The following is a 19,929-nucleotide window of genomic DNA, read 5'->3' as shown; positions in this document are numbered from 1 at the left end:
AGGATCAAGAGTCCGGTACCATGTCAATAATTGCTTAATTTATGACTATAACATTGTAATTCATGTTCAAAATTAATAATAAGAAACAAAGAATATCTACAAATAATTTTTATTTGCAATATGATATCTAGTTAAAAATGACTTATCTTGACATGTATGTCAATGAATTGCAAAAATTAAGTTTCTAAAATTTTCTAACCTTAACCATATGGTACGTGTATTTATAACATCCCATAATATTTGGCAAAAAAACAATAAAACGATAAATACGAGAAAGCAATAATGGCATCATCAAGACATATTTTATGAGTCAACACTAGAAAGCCAAGCACACCTCTTCATCCTTCAAAAATTCGCTTCAATCTCTTAGCCTTTGTGGTCACTCAATTAAAAAATAAATTATATGAATTGATATACATATACTCTCCATCATATGCGCACGTGTGACCACCCAATACATTCCCATTTCACACGTGCCTCCCATAAGCCAATCATGTACTCCGGAGGTTCGTATCAAAGGACCTTATATTTGGAGTCTACCAAAAGAAACGTATATGATTAAATAATAGAAATTGTGACAGCACATGAAATCCGCAACAAATCCAAGCATCCCCTTGCATAAGCCTTTTGATGTGTCCATCACATTCAGGGTAGCTAGCTTTGACATGTACCATACAATTACTACATACACTACAAGAAAATATGAATTTTCCGACATTTTTTTGCCGACGCTTTTAGAAAGCGTCGGCAGGTTGCGCTGACCTGCCGACGCTTTTAAAAAGCGTCGTTTCTTAACGACGCTTTTAAGCGTCGTAATTTTGAAACTGTCAACGCCGACGCTTTTAGAAAAAGCGTCGTTAAATAAGGATCTTTAACGACGCTTTTTAGCGTCGTTAGGTTTGTTTAACACCCCGACCTTTCGTGCCCTAATCCATCTACTGCCGCCCCTTTCCACCCGACCCCATCTCCGCCGACCCCATCTCCGCCGCCAGCAGCGCAGCCGCCGTCCCCCTTTTCCTGTCGCCGACGATCGCCGGCGCCGACTTCTCCTCTCGTTTTTTCCTCACCGCTGCTCGATCCCGTCTACGATCGTTCGATCCCGTCTCCGATCCCTCTAAGGCTGTCCTTTCCGCTTCTCGAGCTCTTCCTCTTGCCGGCACCGGTGCTTTCTCGTCTCTCCGAGGTTTGATCTCTTCTTCCCTTCGATTTTTTTCTCTCTCATGTCTAGTCTCACCCCTTGACCGGAGCCCTAACCCTAATTTACTTGTTTCTTGGTCGGCTGTCATCACTACCCGAAGGTCTCCAACAACGACTCCCCGGCCTTCAGCGTCTGAGAATTGAGGTACTTTTCTGCATTACCTCTCCCATGCCTACTTTTCCATGAACTGGTAGTGATTGACGAGTTTGGATTAATTTTACCGGTGATGAAGCTTGTGTGGTTGAATGTATCCTTTGGCTGAAGATTTGTACGATTGCTTTGATGGATTTTGGTTTGGCTTTGTATCCTTTGGGCCCCCTGTATCGTGTTGCTTTTATGTATTAGGCTTTATGCATCCATTACCGTAAGTTTGGCCGACTGTATTATGATGGATTTCTTCTTTGATGTGGTTTGAAGAATCTGATGTTGAGTGCGCCTGTAGAGGAAGTTTTCTGATAAATGCTGTGTTTGAGGAAACAAGGAAGAGAGTTTTCTGATAAATGCTTTGTTTGAGGAAACAACGAAGACAGTGCACACACACAAAAAAAAAAAAAAAAAAAAATTGTTATGTCTACCATGAGACTGTAGAAATGTTTGATTAACACCATTTTATTTCTCTTGTCCAAATGGATTATGATTATGAACAACATAAGCAAATGAAGGACAGGATGCCAATTTTCATCAAGGGAAAACAAAAAGGTCACAAAAATAATTAACTATTCTAGGTGTATTTTCATGCTTAGAATTTATATACAAAAAACTTGATGCATGAGTAGGTCCAAGTCACATTCAGTTCCCATCATCTCGTTGGCTGCTATCGTCAGAAAAAACCCTAGGCTCTGCCTCCGTTAGATTTTCTGCTTCTCTATTAATGTCATCATTTCCATTGTCATACACTTGGGAACTTACCACATGACCACTTAAATCCTTGTGTTTTAAATTGCCTGTTATAAAGAAGATGGTTAGACACAAGGTAAGATTCAGTGTACATGACCACCTATTCTGATGCTGAGTCGATAATATGGAAGGACTGTGATGAGCATGAACACACACCAACAAAAATGCTTAAATGTGTCATATGAGGAGACAGGATGATAGTGGAAATGAAACAGAAAGTGCCTATGTCCATATGATTATGAACCTACCCATCCAAAAACTGCACCCACTTGAGGTATTGTGTAACAAAGCCTTGACATGGAACACAAAGCGCTCCAAAGACCTCTTAGTAGCAAGAACATTGCGTGTGACCATTGTCCGTTTTGACCCCTTAGCGAAATAATGATATTCCAGTGAAGACGGAGAGATACTGATCTGTCAAAGACAGCTAGTTGCATAAATAAAATCATACCTTGGCCTCGGAACACAAGGTCTGTATAATTCTTGTTGCCTTTTGAAGCTCTCTGACCTGCAACACATTATTAAGGCGAGAAAAGAGTATGATATGAAGATGATTTGACATTGTCAACTAGTGGGAAGCAAGATGCATCTTACCGTTTGAATTATAATGTCATTGTGTTCTTGGAAATGGTCATGTAAGAAGTCAAATGCTGGAGAAATATTCATCATTCAGTGTCCTACCATCAATCATTTGAAAACTGTTAGGATTTGGATTGTAGTTTTAAGAAATATATCAACAAACTTGCCTCCATACTTGACTGCCATAGCATGCACAGCTACCTGCATTCCACAGCATAGTAGATAGACAGTATTTTTTGCACAACATTTCTTTTATTATTTGTAAAGAAGTTATCTGAAAACTATACATTCTTTCACAGGTGACAAAAATATAGATTAGAACCTTCTGATGCGTGCTCTCAAATTTTATTAATTAATTAATTGCTTCCGTAGCGTAGAAAATTGATCTATCATGTTATGATAATAATTTCTATGCAAATGCACAGACAATGAACCTGGTATATTGTCCCTAGTATTTTCAGGTACTAGAAAAATTACATTGCATCGAAATATAGACCCGTCTTTTGATTAATGTACATATTCTATTATATCCGTACATTTATTTATTTTTGTACGGATAAAAGAATTATGTACATTGATCAATTGATTGTCCAGTATGGACAGTTTGGAAAATGTGAGTAATTCTATAGGTCATTACCATAATCAAATGGTATGCTGAGAGGTTTGGAAAAAATTTCGGATGGTATTTTCCTTTTGTTCTTCCTATACGGAAGAACTAAGGGAAATGCTGCCGAAATTTTTTTCGGCTCTTGTTGCATATCATTTGATTTTTGTAATTGACCTATAGAATTAATACATTTTCTGAATGGGATAGGACCTTCTTTACCTATTAGTTGATGATAGCAAGCATTTACTATGTAAACTTTATCTAGCTATTATTTTTTTGGATTTTATGAAATGACTGATATTTTTTACTCATTGCATTAATATAGATTGTATATTTTTTTTTTATTTTTAGATAAATTGCAAGTTCGGTCAGTTTTATCCTACAATGGACAAAAGTTGGATAAATAAACCAAGAAATAGTAAAGAATATTTAGATGGAGTTCATGACTTCATTAAATTTGGTATGGAGAAAAGTAGTTTGAATGGAAAGATTTTATGTCCATGTCGGAAATGTGTAAATAGTTCTTCTTTAGATCCACAAAATGTTGAAGAACATTTGGTATGGAATGGTTTTTTAAGAGGTTATACCGACTGGATTTTTCATGGAGAATCTATGTTGCCATCATCATGTAACCAACCCCTGACTCATTGCGGATCCACTAGCCTAGAAGACAATTCTGCAAGAGATGATGATATAAGGGGTTTGATCACAGATGCTTTTGGATTTGATGTTCAAAATTTAGGAGAATCCAGTAGTATACAAGAAACAGTTGGGATGTTTGATGGATGTACGCATACGGAACGTATGCATGTTGAGGAGCCCATACATACATCTAATGATGAGACAGCTCGTTATCACACCTTAATGAAAGATGCAGACGAAGAATTATATCCGGGTTGTACAAAATTTTCTAAGATTTTTTTTCTTGTACATTTATTTCATATAAAATATTTGAATGGATGGTCTGGAAAGAGTTTTACCATGCTGCTCAAGTTATTAAAGGATGCATTTCCAGAAAGCACTCGTTTACCACCATCGTATTATGAAGCCAAGAAAGTAGTAAAGGAATTGGATCTTGGATACGAAAAGATTCATAGTTGTCCGAAAGATTGTATGTTATATCGGGGTGAAAATGCTAATCAAGAGTCATGCAATGTATGTGGATCTTCAAGATGGATAACACAAAAAGAAGATCGAGATGATGTACTGAATGAATTGGATGCAACGCGGAGTAAAAAGAAACCGGCCAAGGTATTGCGTTACTTTCCTCTTATACCTAGATTGAAAAGGATTTATGCATCATCAAAAACAGCTTCATCAATGAGATGGCATCATGAAGGACGTACAAAGGATGGAATGTTGAGACATCCTGCAGATAGTCTTCAATGGAAAGCATTTGATGATAGGCATCCTGATTTTGCCTCTGATGTTCGCAGTGTTAGGTTTGGCTTAGCTTCTGATGGCTTCAATCCATTTCGGACCCTGAGTTCTACCTACAGCACTTGGCCAGTCGTTTTGATACCTTACAATTTGCCACCGTGGATGTGCATGAAACAATCATCACTTATCTTGTCAATGGTTATTCCAGGAGATAAGGGTCCAGGCAATGATATTGATATTTTTCTACAGCCTTTGATAGAGGAATTGAAACAGTTGTGGGAGGGTGTTGATGCATTTGATGCTTCCAACGGCCAAATATTTAAACTACGGGCAGCTTTGTTATGGACTATTAATGATTTTCCAGCATATGCCAATTTATCTGGCTGGAGTACAAAGGGACGGGTCGCATGTCCTTGTTGTGGAGATTCAACACATTCAATTTGGTTAAAACATGGAGGTAAATTTTGTTACATGGGACATCGTCGATGGTTGGAAGCAAATCATCCATTTCGATTTCAGAAAGATTTGTTTGATGGTACTATAGAATTGGGATGTGCCCCTATTCCACCTTCTGGAACTGATGTTCATAGACAAATGGATGGCATGAATTACAGCTATGGTAAGCACTCAAAGTCTTCTAAAAAAAGAGGAAGGGATGATGTTGAAAGCTCAGTGCACGAAGGGTTACCAGAGGAAGTCAGTATCAGTACTATAGATGCAGAGTTGTTTCAAGATCCAGACAATTATTTCGAGGATGAAAATGAGGAAGACACACAGATAGCATCTACACAACAGCCAAGTAAACATTTATGGAAAAAACGAAGTATCTTTTTTGACTTACCTTATTGGAAACATAATCTTATTCGGCACAATCTTGATGTCATGCATATAGAGAAGAATGTTTGCGATAATTTACTTGGAACATTTTTAAACCTTGATGGAAAGAGCAAAGATAACATGAAGGCACGTCTTGATTTAAAAGAAATGGGTATCCGACAGGAACTTCATCCTAAAATGCTTGCTAATGATAGAATTTATGTGCCTCCTGCATGTTACACAATGTCTGCTCGAGAAAAGGATAATTTTTTGGGAGTTTTGAAAAGTATCAAAGTATCCGATGGATATGCATCGAATATTTCACGATGTGTGCATCTAAAGGATCGAAAACTTTCAAATCTTAAAAGTCATGATGGTCACATATTGATGCAAGATATTTTTCCAATAGCTTTAAGATCGTCATTGCCGAAACAAGTTGTTACAATTGTACTTCGATTATCGTCATTCTTCAAGGCATTATGTTTCAAAGTTATTGATCCTCGGGAACTTGATCAGTTAGAATCGGATATTGCAATTACACTTTGCCAGATGGAAAAGATTTTTCCTCCTGGATTTTTCACTATTATGGTACATCTGCTCGTTCACCTAGCTTCAGAAGTTAAAGTTGGTGGACCGGTACATTATAGATGGATGTATCCTATTGAGAGGTATTATTACAAACCTTAAATCTTTTGATAATTTTATTAGAAACAACAGCATACTGATATTTTAATAAATATTTAATTCTTGAAGGTATCTTGTGCGTCTTAAAGATTATGTGCGAAATAGAGCCTATCCTGAAGGCTCGATTGCTGAAGCATATATTGCGGATGAATGTTTGACATTTTGTTCAAGATATCTTCAAGGTGTAGAGACTATTTTTAGTCGACCTCAACGGCATAATGACTTTGTGGAGAATGCAGAACTGTATAAGTTCTTAACTGCTGAAAAATTCTTGGAAGAGGTGAAGGTATTGTACTTGATCAAAAATCCTTAGCACAAGCACATCGTTATGTGTTACTTCATAGTGACATAATATCTGACCATCGCAGGTTAGTATATTTAAGGAATGACATCAAAATTTAAATTTTATATTAGATATAATGTTCTAAATGATATATTTATATTTTATACAGTGAATTTTTAATTTATCAGAGACGAGCCAATCATAACATTCGTCCTAATGCAAGGATTGAACAGCGATGGTTGGTCGAGTTATTCCCTATGTGGACTTTCGAATCAGGTGTGATTTATATTTAATTATGGGATATATTAATTTTTGATACATTTTAATATCAGATAACTCAACTGCACTTCGTCATATCATTTTTTGTTAGGTATCAAAGATGATGGAGACAAATAATCAGATGAACTAATAGCTCTTGCTCGAGGACCTAACAAGATTGTGAATAGATATAATGGTTTCATAATTAATGGCTTTAAATTTCATACTAGAGAACGGGAGAAATTTAGAAAAACACAGAATAGCGGTGTTATGGTGGAAGCGGATGGAAAATCCTATTATGGTGCACTTAAAGATATCTATGAGTTGGATTATTATGAAAATTTAAAGTAGTACTGTTTAGATGTGATTGGATAGACATAAACTCACCAAGGGGTTTGAAACAAGATGCAAATGGATTTACACTTGTAAATTTTTCAAGGTTGATACACACTGTGTGTTATTGAAGGATGACCATTCATTTTTTCATCTCAAGCTCGTCAAGTATTTTATGTACAAGACGCAAAAGATAAAGATTGGTTTACTGTCATCAAAACAAAACCTAGAGACTTATATGATATGGAAAACCAAGTGGAGGATGATGACGATGACACTTATACACAATGTATGCCCTACAATTTTGTGCCAGCTGATGATTTAAATGCTACGACGACGTTGGTTAGAACAGAATTCGAAGAAAACACTACTGCTTGATTGTTACTGGTAATAATTATTTATGATGTATATATTTTGCATTAATTATTGTATTATTTTACTCCATATATTAACTGATTCTACCTTTTATTTATATAAATGCTAGGTGACATCATGCGTCGCAGGGGACGATATGCTGGTGTGCAGTTCCAGTTTTCACAGACAGAGACCGGTACGTCTTCTTCAGCACAGCAGCCTGAGGCCAGTTCAGCTGCACAGCATTCTGAGCCCTGTCCTTCATCATCAGCACAGCACGATCCTCCTGTTCATCAGCCAGATGATGAGATACACGTGCAGGGTATATATTGTCTTTCATGTAATTTTTTTTTATTTCATTTTATGTATATTTATGATATAGTTACTTTTATGTATTTTTTGCAGACGGATCCGGGAGAGTACGCCCCAGACGCGGACCCACAGTAGTACGAGATGTGTGGCAGATGCGTGAGGGCGAGAGGATTGTTGTGGAGTGCAATCAGCTAGGTCAGCCAATTAAAAAGCTGCTTGCTTATTGACTTCATTTTTGGGGACTGTTGCTCGGAGGCCTCAGCTATGTCCGTTGGGCTATGCAAAATGGAATGACATGCTTCCAACGTACAAAGTTGAGCTCCTCCGAGTTATAGAGGTAATGAATTGATGTTCATACTGTATATTAATTGTTAATCATTTATATAATTTATTTATTTAACTTTTTTTTTTATAGAGCAAGTTTGTTCTCCCTCCATCCACTCATGATTTTGTAATGAAGTCTCTCAACCGCAAATGGAAAGAATATAAAGCACAATTGAAGAAGGACTATATGAGACAGGGTATGACAGAGGAGGAGGTTGCTAGGAATTGTCCTCCTGATGTACCCCCTCATCAGTGGATGGAGTTGGTTCATTACTGTTCTCCGAGAGGGCACAGGTATATTATCTGTTTATTATCTTTTTTTCTTAAATATTTTATAAAAATATTAATTTTTATTATATATTGTATATATAACAAGTTCTTTACTTTATTTTACAGACTTATTCTGCTATTGGTAGAGCTGCACGAGCAGCTCAGTCTGTTCCTCATACATCGGGGTCGAAGAGTTATGCACGACTCCGACAGGAGTTTGTATGTTCCTTAAACTTTCATAATTAACTTTTAATTTTTATGTTCAAATATTTATATAACTAATATCATTATGTATCGTGGACCATGTCTGTATCATGATACTCATATATTTTTTTAAATTATCATAACTGTTTGCTTAAAATTAAAATTATTTGTGTAGGAGGATGAGCATGGGAGGGAACCCGGACAAGTGGAGTTTTACCGGATGACTCATACTCATCAGGATGGTACTTTTGTTCGAGATGAGTCGAGAGATTTATATGTACGACATTGTTAATATTATATTTTTTGCAATGATTTAAATTTAATTTTGTTAGCTATTAATGTATAACTCTTGTTTTCAAAAAAAATACAGGAGAGGGCTACATCTCTCATTGCGGAGCGTGACGACGAGTCCGCAGCATCTACGCAGCAGAGCCGTATCGAGGCCGAGGTATTCACAGAGTTGATGGGACCAGAGCGCTACGGCCGAGTGAGGGGTTATGGAGTAGGAGTCACCCCCACTCAGTTATCTGAGGTTAGTAGATATACGCAGCATGCTGCAACAGATGCTCAGGATTCACGCGTTCGCAGACTCGAGGCGGAGATACAGGAGATTAGACAGAGTCGTGCCGCTGAGATGGAGGAGATGCGACAGAGCCGTGCCGAGATGCAGGCCATGAGGGTACAGATTGATCGCCTTACATCTTTATTAGAGATGTATGGTTCATCTCAGGTAAACACATAATATTAAATATATATTTTTATATTAATTTAATGATTTATATATTTTATTTATAGATATGCAAATCATGCTTTTGATATATTTTTTGTAGGCTCCTGGCATATCAGGCACCCATCGAGATAGCGGCACGTCACGTGGAGACAACGACGACCATCCGCCTGCAGATTGATGTTATTTTATTTTTGTTGTATTTTTATATTTATTTATATTACTCTTGATTGTAATGGACGATTAGTACTTTATTTTTATTTATATAAAATATTGTCTTTTGGTTTGATTAAATTTTCTATTTCAGCTTGCTTTTGATGTGAATGATGGTGATTGTACAGGTGTGAATGTGAATGTGGTGATTGTACATGTTTATTGTATTGTACAGGTGATGTGAATGATGGTGATTGTACAGGTGTGAATGTGAATGTGGTGATTGTACATGTTTATTATATTGTACAGGTGTGATATGATTTCGTACAGGAATGTATTGTATTATTTTTTTTTTAAATAATATTTGTATTTTTTTTCTTCTTAAAACCTTTAACGACGCTTATAAGCGTCGTTAAATTTGTCTTTTGCGACGCTTTAAAGCGTCGTAAATTTTTACATTAACGACGCTTATAAGCGTCGTTAAATTTGTCTTTTGCGACGCTTTAAAGCGTCGTAAAGATTTACATTAACGACGCTTTAAAGCGTCGTTAAGACAAATTTAACGACGCTTTAAAGCGTCGTTAATGTAAATATTTACGACGCTTTAAAGCGTCGTTAAAAAATAACGACGCTTTTACAAAGCGTCAGCGATATTCGTCCCCACTCTTGCATAGTCGACGCTTTGCCGACGCTTTTCGAAGCGTCGTAAAGCCGAATAGCGACGCTTTAAAGCGTCGTTAATGACCATTAATAGCGTCGTTAATGGCCATTTTTCCTGTAGTGCCGCCTCGTACAGGAATTTCAATGCTGATGCCTGCATTTGGTCCGTCGGTGTCTCGAATTGTCCTTCGAAGAAAACTGGTACTGCTTCGGCCAGCAGTGACTGGTGGAATCAGGAGCTGGATTCCACGAGCCAAGAAAGGATGAGATGGGTGCAGAAAAACTATATGATCTACAACTACTGCACTGACCTCAAGCGATTCCCTCAGGGCCTACCTCCAGAGTGCTCCATCGCCTGAAGAGAGATGGAAAATAAAAAACCATCGCACCCATTCTTTCATTCATTTGTTCTTTGTTGTCAGTTTAGTCCATAAATAGAGAAGACTATGTACTTAATTATATCCTCCATGTTAAGCGATGCCACGAATTTAACCAATAGAACCATGCAGAGTTTTCTTTGTCACGCAGAAGAAACTGACCGGCTACCTTCAAGAGGAACGCATATTTCACCGTATAAGTGATTAAAATATTAATAAAAATTATTTTTTTAAAAAATTATTTCTATCGGATACTAAATTGATTACGATAATAATATCCGATTGAAATAAAATTTTGATAGTATGCTACAAATATCACCGAGATCATTGTTATAAATTTTTGAATCCATCGATAGTCTCTATCTATCAGATCGTCATATGGTTGTTCGTGACCATCGAAATTGAATTTTATTGATCGACATATCAGAACTATCAGATCGAGACGGTATTTTGTGATGATACTCTAACGATAATTATTTAGATAATAAACGGTGAAGATAGATTTTAAATTATAAAATTATATTATATTCAAAAAAAAATTATATTCTACCAACGACAGCGGTTATTGCGAATCGCTATCGTAGGTCGGACCTACGGTAGCGATAGAACTGCAATCGGATCGGATACGGATTGGATACTAGCATATCTGTATGTATATTTATTTTGTCTGACGAATACAAATATGGATACGGATATTATTTGGATCAAAAAATTTATATTCATATTTATTTTAAACGGATACGGATATAATTTGGATATTAAAAATATAAATATAATTATGGATATAACTTAGATAATTAAATTTTATAACTACAGAATCAAAGATATTACTAAATATATAATAAATCAAGTTAATAACATATTTATATATCATATATTTTTTAAAAAATTAATAAATATTATATAAAATTATATAGAATTATGTGTATATTCAGATATTCGGATACGGATTGGATAGTTGTTTATCTATATCCATATCCATTTTTCTTTGACGGATATGGATACGTATACGGATATTAATCGGATCTTGAAATTTCTATCCATATCCAGATTGATCGAATATGAAAATGAATCCGGACGGATAATATCCACACCACTTTCATCCCTAGATTGGTCAAAAGCAACTGCTGCCGTAGGTCTAACCTATGGTTTGTGATAGTCCCACATCGGTTGTAGAAATAATGAATGAAGGGTATATAAAGGATGGCAAAAAGATTTTGTTTAAGCCTTTTGCCATAGGCCCCGACCCTCCCGCCGTCGCAACAGTCTGGCCCCACCGCTGCCGTCGCCGCCGCCCGACCCCTACCGGCCACCTCTCGACCCGCCACCACCCGACCCCAGCCCCACCCTCGCTGTCACCTGGCCCCGTTGCCACAATTGCCCGCTTGGGGCATGGCCCTGCTGTTGCCGGCCCTCGCCCCCCACCACTTTCCGATCCCTCCCCCACCGTCGCCGTCCGACCTTGCCGGCCACCACCCTCCTCCGCCCCTACTGCCACGGGTGGTGGCCCACGATGGCAGCCAAGCAAGCTGCCTGTCGGTAATGGTCAAAGGCTATGGCTGCAGTTTGGCAACCGCTGCCATAGGTTATCTATGACAACGGTTGACATAACTGCTGCCATAGTATGGCAGCAGTTTGGCAACCGGTATCATAGTCGAGGGATACAGCAGCAGTTTGACAACTGTTGCCGTAGCTTGGCTACCAAACCACTACCGTAGCCAAAGTCTACAACAGCAGTTTGGCACCCGCTGTCATAGCTTAAAAAATCACTGCCATAGGTGATCTATGATAGCAGTTGACATAACCACTACCATAGCTCAAAAACCGCTGCCGTAGTCTACGACGATGATAATAATGGCAGTAGTTAGCCAACTGCTGTCATAGGCTACGGTAGCGATTTTTTGAGCTACGACAGTAGTTTTAAACTACTGTCATAGGCTTTTTTGTAGTAGTGAAGCCATCCTATGGAACACATACCATAGAGAAACTTTTGGCACGTGGATCTACTAAGCTGGCAATCTATTATAACGGCCCACTGCTCCCCCAAATGAAGATGCCAGGCATCGTAATAACCCACTAAAATCTACTATTAGGCTCTGACAGTCACTTCTTCGACTCTAACAAACTCTTCTATAAAAGAGAGAATGATAAATAGAAAAAAGAAGGATTCTGGACTCTCTCTCATTCTATCTTTCTCTATTGTCTCTCTTTCCGATCGAAACTGACTTAATCATCGGATAGTCTCCTATCAGAGAACTCCCACCATCTTCTTCGACATTCATGGACTTTGCTTATAGGTTTGGGTGCTCTGATTGTAGACCAGCTACTCCAGTTAGGGAAGAGTCAATACTATTTAGTCCAGCTACTCTTGCCACCTCATCCAGTCAGAAAGGTGCATCAACAGATTGGCGCTAGAGGAAAGGCATGGCCCATTTTTGAGAGAAATGGTGAGAACCTAATCTTTCCATTATATCACTATGACAGTCATTACTAAATAGCAACCCCAATGGATAGAGTGCCGAAGAGCAAACTCCCTGACAGCCAGCTACCGCCCATCCAGATCCAATCGCCATACCGACAGAGCAAGTCCAAGTGCTCACCACTACTATACAGCAATTACAGTAAGATGGTGTAGCAAGGATGCAAGCTCCCCCAGTGGCTTCATCTCAATGAAGCCGCTGGACCCATGCAGAAGAGTCTGGATGAGGACAATGGTGCTCGAATGTGGTTTAGGCTTTGCACCATTGGTCGCAATCAATTGAGCCAGCCCCATGCCATTAGCCCAGATGCCTTCAAGGTTTCAGGAGAGATGAACAATGAGATCGTTCGTCAAACCCCTCTAAGGAGGACTCCACATCAAATCTCTCCCCTCACCGACACTATTCTTGACAAGAGGGAAGCCTCAAGAGGAACCTTCAGAGTCTGAAATAGAGGATTGCCGAGTTCAGATGGGTGGTCGTCAATAGAACAACGGCTTCAGTTTTAATGCCTAGCCACCGTTCTCTCAAAAGATTCTGAATGAATTGATTTTCCATCAGTTCAAGATGCCGCAAGTTGAGCCATACGATAGCTCAACCAACCCACTCGATCATTAAAGGGTTTTAATGATCCTATAGGATGCATCTAACGCCCTTCTTTACCTCATCTTCCCAGCACCCCTCAAGAGGAGCGGAGAGTTTGATTTTCCAGCCTCCCACAAAGATCGATCCACTCCTTCGAGCAGCTGAGAATGCAGTTCACGATGCACTTTGATTGTTAAAAACCACAGTTGAAGAACAACGACAACCTCTTCTCCATCGAGCAAAGAGAAGGGGAGTCGATAAGGGACTATGTGGTGCATTTTAATACTGCCACGCTTGAGGCCCGGAACTTCAATAAGTCCGTTGCAATATCGATAATGAAGCGAGGACTCAGGAATGAATGCCTTGTTTTCTCCCTCAATAAGAACTTCTCGAGGGATTACACCGACCTTCTGGCTCGAACATATAAGTACGCTCAGGCTGAGGAAGGTGAAATCCATCTCTGAGAAGATAGGAGGAAGAATGGTGGGAATAAAAGACCCCATGATAACGATCATTGAGCTCAAAAAAAGGGAGGAGAGAACTGCCCTCAGAAGCGAAAGTAGATGAGGAGTCCCTAAAGATGCTTCCATGACTACACTCTTTTGATGGCCCTTCGCACTCAGATCCTGATGGAAATTGAGAACTGAGACATCGTACGTCATCCTTAGAAGATGAGGATCAAGCCAAACCAAAAGGATCGAAAGAAGTACTGCTACTTCTACCACAATCATGACCACAACACCGAGTAGTGTCTCCAGTTGAAGAATGAGATCAAGGATCTCTTCCACTGGTGATACCTTAGAAAATATGTCAGAAATAAGAGTAAAGATTCGACGAAGGGGTCATCTCGATCAAAAGCTAATGACAATCTTGGCAACAACCTGATGGTGGCATCAACAATATGATAGCGGGCCTGGCCAATGGTAGGGGGCAAGCGAAGAGGAAGAAACGAGAGGGTCCGCCCCAAAGAGGTAGCAAATCAGGAAAGCAAACTCACCCTTGAATGATGTTTTTTCCTTTCCAATAATGATGTAGCTGAAGTTCAAACTCCTCATAATGATGATATTGTCGTTTCAATAATGATAGCGAATTATGATGTAAAAAAATTTTTGATTGACAATGAAAGTTCTATCGATGTCTTGATTTACGATACTTTTTAAAAAATAAAACTACCCAAAGAATGACTAAAGCAGATTAGCACACCATTGATCAGTTTCTCTAGCAATACTATACTTATGAAAGGCAAAATAAAACTACTCGTAACTATGAAAAAATCGCCCCTACAGGCAACTGTGTTCCTCAACTTTTTTGTGGTCCAAATACCCTCAGCATATAATGCAACCCTAGGGCGATCAGGATTAAACCCTTAAGAACCATCTTCTCAATGTACCATCTCTTCATCCAGTTTCCAACCAAGAATGGGACTGGAGAAATGAGGGGTGATCAGGTACTCGCAAGACAATGCTTCATGACAGCAGTCCAAAGGAACAAGCCTAAGAAAACATTACCAATCGAAACAATGGACCTAAGGAAGGAAGAAGATGAAAATCGTGGCGAACCCATGGAGAAACTCACTGAAGTGATGCTCGGAAGAGATCTTAATCGAACTATAAAAATCGAAAGTCAGCTACCTGAACCTCTCAAGATGTAGCTAATCAAATTCCTTCAGATGAATACCAATGTATTTGCCTGATTGGCATCTGACATGCTAGGTATCTCTCCCGATATCATTATTCACAAACTAAACATCGATTCCCATCACTGGCCAGACCAATAAAAGAAGAGAAGATTTGCACCGAAAAGGCAAAGGGCAATTGATGAAGAGGTTGACAAGCTCCTCGAAGCCGGGCTTATTCGAGAGGTCCATTATCCAAAGTGGATCGCTAATGTGGTCATGGTCAAAAAATGCTAACTACAAGTGGAGGATCTGCATTGACTACAACAACCTCAATAAGGTCTATCCGAAAGATAGATTCTCCCTATCGAGGATTGATCAATTGGTTGATGCTACTTCAGATCATAAGCTCCTAAATTTTATTGATGCTTTCTTCGGTTATAACCAAATTCGGATGGCATTCGAAGACGAAGAAAAAATAGCCTTCATAACAGAACAAGGGCTGTACTGTTACAAAATGATGCCATTTAGATTGAAGAATATAGATGTGACCTATCAGTACTTGGTTAACAAGATCTTCAAAAAGCAGATCGATTAGAATATGGAGGTCTATGTGGATGACATATTAATAAAAAATATCGAGATTGATCACCCATATCGCCAACCAGAATGAAGTATTTAACAAACTCAGGTGTTATCAGATGAAGCTGAATCTAAGCAAGTATACTTTCGAAATAAGCTTCGAAAATTTTTTGGCTTTATGGTCACTCAACAAGGAATTGAAGCTAACCCAAGAAAATTCAGGCACTCGTGGAGATGAAGCACCCGACTAACAATAAGGAAGTTCAGTGACTAATCAGAAGAGTGACAATATTGAGCTGATTTATCTCCAAATCGATCAAAAAATGCCTCTCATTCTTCAAAGCAATAAAGTAGTCAAAAAACTTCGAATGGTCAGAGGAATGCCAATCAACATTTGAAGAACTTAAGAAGTACTTAGGGTTGGCACCCCTTCTCTCCAAGCCTATCGAAGGTGAGAAGTCTTCATGTGTTTATCAATCACCTTTCAAGCTATTAGTTTGATCCTCATCTGGAATGAAACCAATGTACAGAGGCCGATCTACTATACTAGCAAGATCCTGAGAGATGTGAAAACCAAATATACAAAGTTTGAGAAGATGATTTATGCAATCATCATCTCCAGTAAGCGACTCCAGCCATACTTCCAAGCTCACATAATTATGGTGCTCACCGACTAGCCCCTGATAACGATACTTCAGAGATCGAATACATCTGATCATTTGGCAAGATGGGTGATTGAGCTCAAGGAGTTTGATATCGAGTATTAGCCTCGCACGGCAATAAAAGCACAAGTGCTAGTACACTTCATCGTTGAATGTACGATCCTTGAAGAATAGCCAAACTGTTGTCCAGCTATGCAACCCAAGAGGGGGTGAATTGGTTTTTAAAATTTTAAAGTTAATTTAGAACCATAAGGATTAAGTAATAATAAACAAATTTTATGTAGTAAGTGATTTAAGCAAAGTATAAAAATAAGATGCAAGAATGCAAAAAAATAAAAAAATTTAGATAGAGAGCAAGTAAGTACACTATAAATAATCAAGGTTTATAGTGGTTCGGTACCAACCTTGCACCTACATCCACTCTCCAAGCTCCTACTTGAAATTTAAATCTACTAAAATGTATTCAACAAGAATACAACGTCGGTACCTCCGACTCTAGCTATCTCAAGCTAGAATACTTATTTTTTGGATACAAACCAACCCAATATAATTCGATTCAAGGTTCGGATCAATCTATCCAAGTTTTGGAATCCTTCCAAAACTAAAGATCAAGACAAAAATAGAGTATAAGAGTTAATGACAAAAAAAATACAAGTTTAGCTCCTTTAATGAGCAAATAAAACTTTAAGTATACTTTACACAACAAGAAAAAAGCTTTTCTAATTTTTTTCAAGATTGTTGAAGACTTAAATGAGCTCTTGAGGAGTTGGTGAACTTGAAATAATTTTTTTTTTTTGCTTGAAGAGGGCTTTTTGCTTAGGACTGAAATGAATGCTTGAATCTCTTTTCTTTTTTCCTCCTTTAAGTGTCTTTATATCTTCAATAGATGGTGGAGAAAAATTTGGACAAGTTTGGAGCCATTGGAGAGCATTAAATAAGTATTAAATATGACCAAAATGAGCTAAAAAATTAGCCGTTACAAAAATTTTTCGTCGCAGGAGTCGACTCATAGAGTCGTCCCCTGCACAGGGGTCGATCTCTGTGACACAAAACATAAAGTGACTGTTCTGTATTTTTGACTTGCACAGACAATAGAAGTTGATCCCTAGGGTCGTCCTCTTTAGGTGTGCCAGCCAAAAATAGCATGCCGTTCAACCCCTTTCGACAGGGATCGACCCTAAGGGTCCATCCTTTTCTTTAAACTTGATTTTCTCTGAAAATATATATCCAAAAAATATGAAATTACTTTCAATAGATCACAAATCTTTTGTTCTTGCTCTTGAGACTTTCGAATCAGAACTTGATAAAATTATGATTTTACCTCGAAAATATAATAATTTTTTTTTCAAGTCAAAATTATTAGTAACCCCCTCAAATATTTTGTAGTCATCAAAATTAATTCATGGAGTAACAATCTCCCCCTTTTTGATGATGATAAAATACTTGAGCAAAAGCAAAATATAACATATACAAAGTATTGATTAAGAATTTTAAATTTATGAATATGCATCACTTAAATGTTATAGCCAATTATTTGAATAAAATGCATCATAAGTAGTTTGAAGATTAGTTTGAAAATTATTTATAAAATTATTTTCTTTGATAAATTTACTTATTGCTCGATTTTATTTCTCTACTCCCTCTTTTTGACAACATCAATTAAGATCTTAAAAAATTTTTAAAGAAAAAATAAAAAAGGCTCCCCTCATTATAGCAATCATAAAGGATATTTTAATTTGCTCATATAGAAGATATTGCCATTCATAATATTTCATAGCACATATATGAGGTATTTTTCATATCACATAATTAAGATATTTAATTGATGCCATTCATAAAAATCAATTCAAATGACATTCATAGAAGTTAAAAGCATATATATATATATATATATATATATATATATATATATATATATGACTGAAGAGTTATCAGATACATAAGTGTCACTATACATAAGAGTCAAGTCAAAATATATAGGCCATACAAAAGTCATAGGTAACAAAAATATAACTATCCATGAGTCAATCAGCTGACAAATATAAAGGTCATAAGTTAGATCCTAGACATAAAAGACTAACTATGCTAAATCTAATAAATATCATGGCTAGAGGCGTTAGAATCAGAAGAGCCAGAGATATGATGAGGAGTCTCAGGATCAAAGCCACAGGCATGTCCTCAACCACGTCTGCCTCGGCCACGGGTAGAAGTACCGACATGAGCAGAAGGGTGAGAAGGTTCTTGAGCCTGGGAAGATATGGACTTTGCTAGGAGAACAAGTCCGATGGTGTCCAATTATTTCAAAGCTCTCGACATGACTGCATCAGGATACTAATCTGAGTAGAGACAGCCTCACTGGAGCCCCTGATCTCTCTCCTCAAAAAATCAAAGTCACTCTCCAAAATGCCTTGAAGCCTAGCCGCTCTACAGATAGGTTGGAGACCTCCGTGTTGTCCTCTTACGGCTGGAGATGGGCTAAGGCTAATACCTGCCTCTGCAAATCAAAAACTCCATCCGTCAGTCTCAGAATACATCCCTCAAGCTCCTCAATTCGTATGGACTGAGCTGTAAGCATCTAAAAGACAGTAGAGACATGAGAGATCATAGTCTGATCAGGATTAGCCTGAGATGTTATTTTCTGAGCAAAATCTGAGGTGGCAAATTACCTGGATAAAATGGAAGCAACATGCTAGGACATCAACTGAATTTGATCGTCTGCAAGTCTGATCTCTGAAGGATCTACTCTGCTCCCTGACTGTCGTACAGAAACATCCCTCCTCATTGACTTTGAGGGACTAGCCTCGTGAACAAACATGAAATGAATATCAGGAGATGCTCTGTGATCACGAGGAGGTGAAGATATTTCCTCCTCCTCTGCTCTCTCTTCAACACCCTTCGATCAACTGCCATCAGTCTTTGAAAAACCCATGCGATGCAGTGTGTGGTGGTTGATGGTGTCAGAATGTGATAATCTGGTGACTGCCTCTCTCTCAAAATAGACTCCGAACCTCCTAAAGATCAGGGTGAGTGCCATACCATAAGGCAGGTGAGCCTTAGACCTATTTAGGGTCTCTCTCATGGCCTCAAATATTAGAGTAGGAAGGTTCAAGGGGGTCTCGATGATCACATAGTACATGATGCATATATCCCTACCAGATAAGAGGTCATGCCTGCCACTCCTAAGGATAAAAAGTTTGGTCACCATGTGATGCAAAAGTCTTATCTCTATTGAAAGAATTCTTGCTTCTAATTTATTTAAATTTTTAGTAAATGCTCTCCCTAAAATAACACTTAGTCCTCTTCTTTGATTGGGAGCTCCATGTGAGAATAACCTTCACAAGACAAGTGCAAGATTTATCCCAAATGCAATGGATCAAGAACAATGTTAACACCTTTCACTGAAAACTTTACTGTTCCATTGTAGTAACTTAAATTTAAATAGAATTCTCTGACCAAATCAACATAAGTATTTTCCTTCAATAGACAGTAAAACTTCCATACTTGACTTTTAATTTTTGATTCAATTGAGAACCCCTCTTCTTCTTGACATATGGAGTCTATCAGATTGGACAGATACAGATGGACGTTGTCT

The 19,929-nt window shown here is 38.0% G+C and overlaps 1 protein-coding gene and 3 long non-coding RNA genes across 4 annotated transcripts; 3 read left to right on the top strand and 1 right to left on the bottom strand.

The window, feature by feature from the left end:
- The first annotated feature begins 996 nt into the window (after positions 1-996).
- On the top strand, positions 997-1,699 carry LOC140859235 (uncharacterized). The gene is made up of 2 exons (XR_012142700.1): positions 997-1,183; positions 1,299-1,699. It is a non-coding gene; the product is annotated as an uncharacterized lncRNA (long non-coding RNA).
- A 331-nt stretch (positions 1,700-2,030) lies between these two features.
- LOC140859234 (uncharacterized) lies at positions 2,031-2,774 on the bottom strand. Its single transcript, XR_012142699.1, has 3 exons — positions 2,690-2,774; positions 2,344-2,603; positions 2,031-2,142 (listed from the first exon to the last, which is right to left on the bottom strand). It is a non-coding gene; the product is annotated as an uncharacterized lncRNA (long non-coding RNA).
- A 4,415-nt stretch (positions 2,775-7,189) lies between these two features.
- LOC140859406 (uncharacterized) lies at positions 7,190-8,296 on the top strand. The gene is made up of 3 exons (XR_012142864.1): positions 7,190-7,711; positions 7,795-8,038; positions 8,117-8,296. It is a non-coding gene; the product is annotated as an uncharacterized lncRNA (long non-coding RNA).
- A 127-nt stretch (positions 8,297-8,423) lies between these two features.
- On the top strand, positions 8,424-9,520 carry LOC140859238 (uncharacterized). The gene is made up of 4 exons (XM_073260915.1): positions 8,424-8,514; positions 8,675-8,776; positions 8,870-9,229; positions 9,330-9,520. Exons 2-4 carry the CDS (start codon positions 8,720-8,722, stop codon positions 9,405-9,407), a joined length of 495 nt encoding a protein of 164 aa, XP_073117016.1. The 5' UTR covers positions 8,424-8,514; positions 8,675-8,719; the 3' UTR covers positions 9,408-9,520.
- The last annotated feature ends 10,409 nt before the right edge of the window (positions 9,521-19,929 follow it).

The sequence above is a fragment of the Elaeis guineensis genome, chromosome 7, assembly GCF_000442705.2.
Source record: "Elaeis guineensis isolate ETL-2024a chromosome 7, EG11, whole genome shotgun sequence".
In the NCBI taxonomy this organism is placed as follows: Eukaryota; Viridiplantae; Streptophyta; class Magnoliopsida; order Arecales; family Arecaceae; genus Elaeis; species Elaeis guineensis.
Note: the sequence above shows the minus strand (reverse complement) of the source record. Positions and strands in the feature narration are given on the sequence as shown.

What these genes read in the sequence shown, in the direction of transcription:
- LOC140859238 (XM_073260915.1), top strand. Translation starts at nt 8,720, where the DNA reads ATGACTCATACTCATCAGGATGGTACTTTTGTTCGAGATGAGTCGAGA. An exon ending in ATGAGTCGAGAGATTTATAT is followed by an intron (nt 8,777 to 8,869) that starts GTACGACATTGT and finishes AAAAAAATACAG; the next exon opens with GAGAGGGCTACATCTCTCAT. An exon ending in AGATGTATGGTTCATCTCAG is followed by an intron (nt 9,230 to 9,329) that starts GTAAACACATAA and finishes TATTTTTTGTAG; the next exon opens with GCTCCTGGCATATCAGGCAC.